The 5,511-nt window shown below is 47.0% G+C and overlaps 1 protein-coding gene across 4 annotated transcripts in view; it reads left to right on the plus strand.

Annotated features, from left to right (window-relative positions):
* polr3glb (RNA polymerase III subunit GL b) overlaps positions 1–5,172 on the plus strand; it is a 7,870-nt gene extending 2,698 nt beyond the window's left edge. The window contains exons 6-9 of one of the 4 annotated variants that reach the window (XM_063882325.1): positions 4,438–4,532; positions 4,604–4,747; positions 4,834–4,954; positions 5,037–5,172. In XM_063882325.1, coding sequence (XP_063738395.1) covers positions 4,438–4,532; positions 4,604–4,747; positions 4,834–4,920 — 326 coding nt within the window. In that variant the 3' untranslated portion in view covers positions 4,921–4,954; positions 5,037–5,172. The other 3 variants (XM_063882326.1, XM_063882327.1, XM_063882328.1) reach the window with 3 other exon arrangements.
* The last annotated feature ends 339 nt before the right edge of the window (positions 5,173–5,511 follow it).

The raw sequence follows: 5,511 nt of genomic DNA on the forward strand, positions 1-5,511 counted from the left end.
ACTCACTCACTCACTCACTCACTCAATCAGTCTCTCACTCACTCACTCAGTCTCTCACTCGCTCAGTCACTCACTCAGTCAGTCACTCACTCACTCACTCACTCACTCACGCACTCAATCAGTCAGTCAGTCACTCGCTCAGTCACTCACTCTCTCACTCACTCTCTCACTCACTCACTCACTCACTCAGTCTCTCACTCGCTCAGTCAGTCAGTCAGTCAGTCAGTCAGTCAGTCAGTCAGTCAGTCAGTCAGTCAGTCAGTCACTCAATCAGTCGCTCACTCGCTCAGTCAGTCAGTCAGTCAGTCAGTCAGTCACTCGCTCAGTCACTCAATCAGTCACTCACTCACTCACTCAATCAGTCACTCGCTCAGTCACTCACTCTCTCGCTCGCTCACTCAGTCAGTCACTCACTCAGTCAGTCAGTCTCTCACTCACTCACTCACTCAATCAGTCACTCGCTCAGTCACTCACTCACTCAATCAGTCTCTCACTCACTCACTCAGTCTCTCACTCGCTCAGTCACTCACTCAGTCAGTCACTCACTCACTCACTCACTCACTCACTCACTCACGCACTCAATCAGTCAGTCAGTCACTCGCTCAGTCACTCACTCTCTCACTCACTCTCTCACTCACTCAGTCTCTCACTCGCTCAGTCAGTCAGTCAGTCAGTCACTCGCTCAGTCACTCAATCAGTCAGTCACTCGCTCACTCAGTCAGTCAGTCTGTCAGTCTGTCACTCAGTCAGTCAGTCACTCGCTCACTCAGTCAGTCTGTCACTCAGTCAGTCAGTCAGTCAGTCAGTCAGTCAGTCACTCGCTCACTCAGTCAGTCTGTCACTCAGTCAGTCAGTCAGTCAGTCAGTCAGTCAGTCTGTCACTCAGTCAGTCTCTCACTCGCTCACTCAGTCTCTCACTCGCTCACTCAGTCTCTCACTCGCTCAGTCAGTCAGTCAGTCAGTCAGTCAGTCAGTCTCTCATTCACTCACTCTGTCACTCACACACTCAGTCAGTCAGTCAGTCAGTCACTCACTCACTCACTCACTCACTCACACATAGTGCTGCGTACCGGTACGCCGAACCGGTACTGGACTTGTAAAAAGTTTCGGTTCAAGTCCAGTTAAAACCGGAACGTCGGGAACCAGCACTTGGACTTGCAAAAAAACTAGCACTTATGTACAGTATATTCTCCTTTTTATTCTAAACCATCTAAAACCTTCCATAGATCGAGAAATTTGTGCTGAGAAAAAGATGAAAAACTGTGTGGGTTTCTGATATGGCTGCCATTACTGAACTCACCAAGTCTCGAAAATATTGCAACTGCTCGCGAGATCTGTGTGACGTCAACGGAAGCTAGCGATGTGAAGTACATTTATTGAAGTAAATGTACGACGTGCAAAGAATAAGCACAAGAAGGCCTAGGACTGGCCCGTAACAACTCAACATACAACCCAATTAATACAATGCCTAATTCAAGTTGGAAAAGTGGTTCTCTACCTTAGTGGGACTTCTGGCACTGAGAGGAGGAAGCTAGTCTCTCATAGTCCGGACAGTAGGAGCTGAGTGCCAGCCGTAAGCAGGCCGCGAGGTGATCATCAGTCCTGGTGGATCTGTGTTTTGACTTAATGATGTTCATATGTGAAAAGGCAGACTCACACAAATATGTTGATCCAAAAGGTGCAGTCAACTTCTTGGCAGTTGGTCTGAGGTTGGGGTACTTCTCTTTCTGCATTAGATTCCAGAATTGGACCTTTGTGTCAGGTCTCTTGATTTGAGCTCAGTGTCATTATTTAGTGTGAGGATCTCATTCTCAATAGCACCGCTCTCCAGGTTGAAGAGTGATGCCCCTTTGGACGTTATACAATCCACATCTAGATTCTCCCCAAATGGAAAACTGAGAAAACTGACAACAGGCTCAATGGATGCAAAGTCAGTAAAGCGCCTGTCAAATTCTGACGAGAGGCTTTGCACTTGATCATCATAACGTGCACTCTCGAGCTCCGCACAGTCTTTGCCCTGACGCTTAAGTTCTGTGTCCATGTGTGGAGAGTTCTGCAGATCTCACTGTTGCAGCCTGCTTGATAGCAGCAGCAGCAACTTGCTGTTAAAGGAGTTCACGGAGCTGATCATGTTGATGATGTGTTTGTTCTTACCCTGCAGCTCTAGATTCAAGTGATTGAGCTTGTCAGTCAGATCAGTAAGAAAGGCTGAATCCAAGAGCCACTGACTGTCTTCTAGCTGTGCACACTCAGCATGGTTTGAACGTTTCAGAAGTCTTTAATTTCAGGGAACAATTCAGAAAACGTTCCATAAATGTACCTCTGCTGAGCCGCCTTACGTCTGTGTGCAGCAGCAGATCTGTGTGTTCTGCACCGGTCTCCTCCAGTTGCACACGGAATAATCGCCTCTGCAGACTCCTGGCCCGAACAGAACAGGCCATCTTGTTAGCCACATCCATCACGTCCTTCATATCTAAAATCTTCCTTGCTGGTGAATTATACAATGGTAATTCAGGAAATCCGGGAAAGATTCAGACTGTTTGCACAATCCAATGAACCCAGCAGTACGTCCAATCATTGCTGGAGCCCCATCGGTTGTAATGGAGACGAGTTTGAAGAGGGGCAACTTGCTCTCACTAACGAATTCCATAAAAACCTGAAACATGTCTGTGCCTCGTGTGTGCCCTCTCAGAGGCAGCTCTTCTTTTACACTCATATTGTCTAATGAACACACACAGCTGAGCCACATCCACAGCATCAGTGGATTCATCGACTTGCAGAGAAAAACACTCACATGAGTCAACATCATTCCTCAATTGCTGTTCAACATCCTCCGCCATTCCCTGGCATCGCCGTGTAACAGAATCTCCTGATAGCTGCACATCCTGAACAGCAGACACAATCTCCTTTCGATTTTTAAAATCGGCAGAAAGCGCATCCTCGGCTTCCATGAACGCTTCACAATCTCCCCATCCTCGAAAGATGTCTTTCCTTTTGCAAGAACACCACAGACACGATAAGAAGCTGTGGTTGCAGCCTTACTCGTGGTATTGGGCCTGGTAAAAATGGACTGTTGTGCTGCTAGCTGACTTTTCATTTCCTTGACTTTTCGGGCGTGCAGTGGAGATTTAGCTGGACAGTTCGTATCGTAGCTCTTGTGGACCGTCTTGAAATGCCGCTCCAAATCCCCTTTCTTTGGTAAAGCCACATTTGCATTGCAGATAAGACAGATGGACTTGGCATTGGAATACACGAAACAATAATCCTCCTCCCACTCTGAAGGAACATGAGAAGTTTTAGATGTTGTAGCTTCTGCCGCCATGGGAGTATCCACTCGCTCTAGTCAAGCTTCTCGTGCCCTTCCGTGTCCTTAGTTAGAACCTAGCAACCATACCCTGCGTGCAGATAGACAGAAGCGCGTGAGATGTTTGATTATGTCTGATCTACCTTACTACAGCTGTACACATCTACACACTGCTTCACGCCATCAGCAGTTCATGGTGCCTATTTAAGAGGTTTGAAGTTGGAAGTTTTAATGTAGCCCTATTTTACACAACAGTAGGAGGATAGCCTACACACAACATTTTCTCACGATCGACTGGAACTCAGCCCGCGATCGACTGGTAGACCGCGATCGACTGGTTGGGCACCCCTGCTCTACGACGTCATGTAAACACAATGCCGCGGGGCTTTAAATCCAGTAAGGCGTGGGATCATGTGACGAAACTGCCGCTAGATACTGCCAAGTGTAACCTGTGCGGGAAAGTGATCAAGTGCGCTGGGGGAACATCGAACATAGCGAGGCACTTGAGGCGAAACCACAGAATAGAAACTACTCCACATGCAGCCTCAGCTACATTGGCGGTGATGTTTGGCGAGCAAAATAACAAGGATCGAGGTAAACTGAGCAATACTTTTGGAAAACAGGCTTTAATTTTAAACAGGCTTTCATTTTAAACAGGCTTTCTAAGCTTTATATTATAAGATATATTAGCAGCAGCATCGGGACTAGCCGACTAGGGCGTTTATTCAGCCTCATCTTCTCTTGTGCGGGGAGCTTTGGGTTCGGTTACTTTAGTTTGGTGAATGAAATACAGGTTTGAACTTTGTAGTACACTAGTGGTTTACTGTAGTTGATGTCGGAAATGTAGACACAAAGGACAGGAGCAGGGAACACAATACACCGGACGAGTTGATTATGTGTTTATTTTCCATTGATAATTAGATTACAATAAGTTCACTTTAGTTACTCACACAAGCCATGGGTATAAGTCCGGACCTGAACCTGAACCTCTGGACTTGAGTCCGGACCTGAACCTGAATGTGAGTCCACGTACGCAGCACTACTCACACTCACTCATACACTCACTCTCAGTCAGTCAGTCACTCACTCACTATATGGTGTGTGTTCCTGACGCCCTGGTCTGTGTCTGACAGGAGTTTCAGCTGCAGGCACTCACTGCACTCTGCAGACAGAGGGACAGAAGAAGAAGAAGAAGAAGAAGGAGGAGGAAGTCCTGCTGACCCTGGAGGTGAGACAGACAGACAGACAGACAGACAGACAGACAGACAGACAGACAGGTGAATGATACTATAATGTCAGACTCTGCAGAAGAAGGAGCAGCAGAGCTCTGAGGAGGAGGAGGAGGAGGAGGAGGGAGAGGAGGAGGAGAAGAAGAAGAAGAAGAAACAGGATGAAGAGGAGGCCGAGGCAGAAGAGGAGTACGATGAGGAAGAGTTTGAGGAGGTGAGACACTCCCCTATCAATCATTTCAGGAGACACCTTCACACGTTTTTGTGTGTGTGTGTTAATCCCCTGCTTCCTGTCTGCAGGAGACAGATTACATCATGTCGTACTTTGACAACGGAGAAGAGTTCGGAGGAGACAGTGACGAGAACATGGACGAGGCTGTTTACTGAACACACACACACCGTCCAGAAAAACTTTTAAAACTGTGTGTGTGTGTGTGTGTGTGTGTGTGTGTGTGTGTGTGTGTGTGTGTGTGTGTGTGTGTGTGTGTGTGTGTGTGTGTGTGTGTGTGTGTGTGTGTGTGTGTGTGTGTGTGTGTGTGTGGCGGTTCTTTGATTTTATACGTCTGAAGGGTTTGTTATATTCTGTATCTAATGTGTGATGCTCGTTGTTTGTAGTAAAATAAAGTGCAGCGTCATGAAGGGGTCGACTTGTTCTTTGTGAGTGTGTGTTCTCCTGCTGCTCCTGAAGACTCATGTTTCAGACAGGAAGTGGTTCACAGTTCTTCCCCCCCCCCACCGACGGTTTTGTTCCGACGGTTGTTGTGTAGCGGGGTTCTACTTCATACCTCCACAAACACAGGCATAGTCGGAGGAGTAGTGATGTTATTTTATTTTGCCGGTCTCCCAAAGTGAAAAACAACTATTTACAACACAAAAATGAAAATAGTGGAAAAAGACTGGAAACATCAACAGTTTACCCTGTAACAAGTATTCACCACCAATGGAGTTCCTCATTAACTCTGACATATCATCACGCTT

The sequence above is a fragment of the Eleginops maclovinus genome, chromosome 4 (assembly GCF_036324505.1).
Source record: "Eleginops maclovinus isolate JMC-PN-2008 ecotype Puerto Natales chromosome 4, JC_Emac_rtc_rv5, whole genome shotgun sequence".
Classification (NCBI taxonomy): Eukaryota; Metazoa; Chordata; class Actinopteri; order Perciformes; family Eleginopidae; genus Eleginops; species Eleginops maclovinus.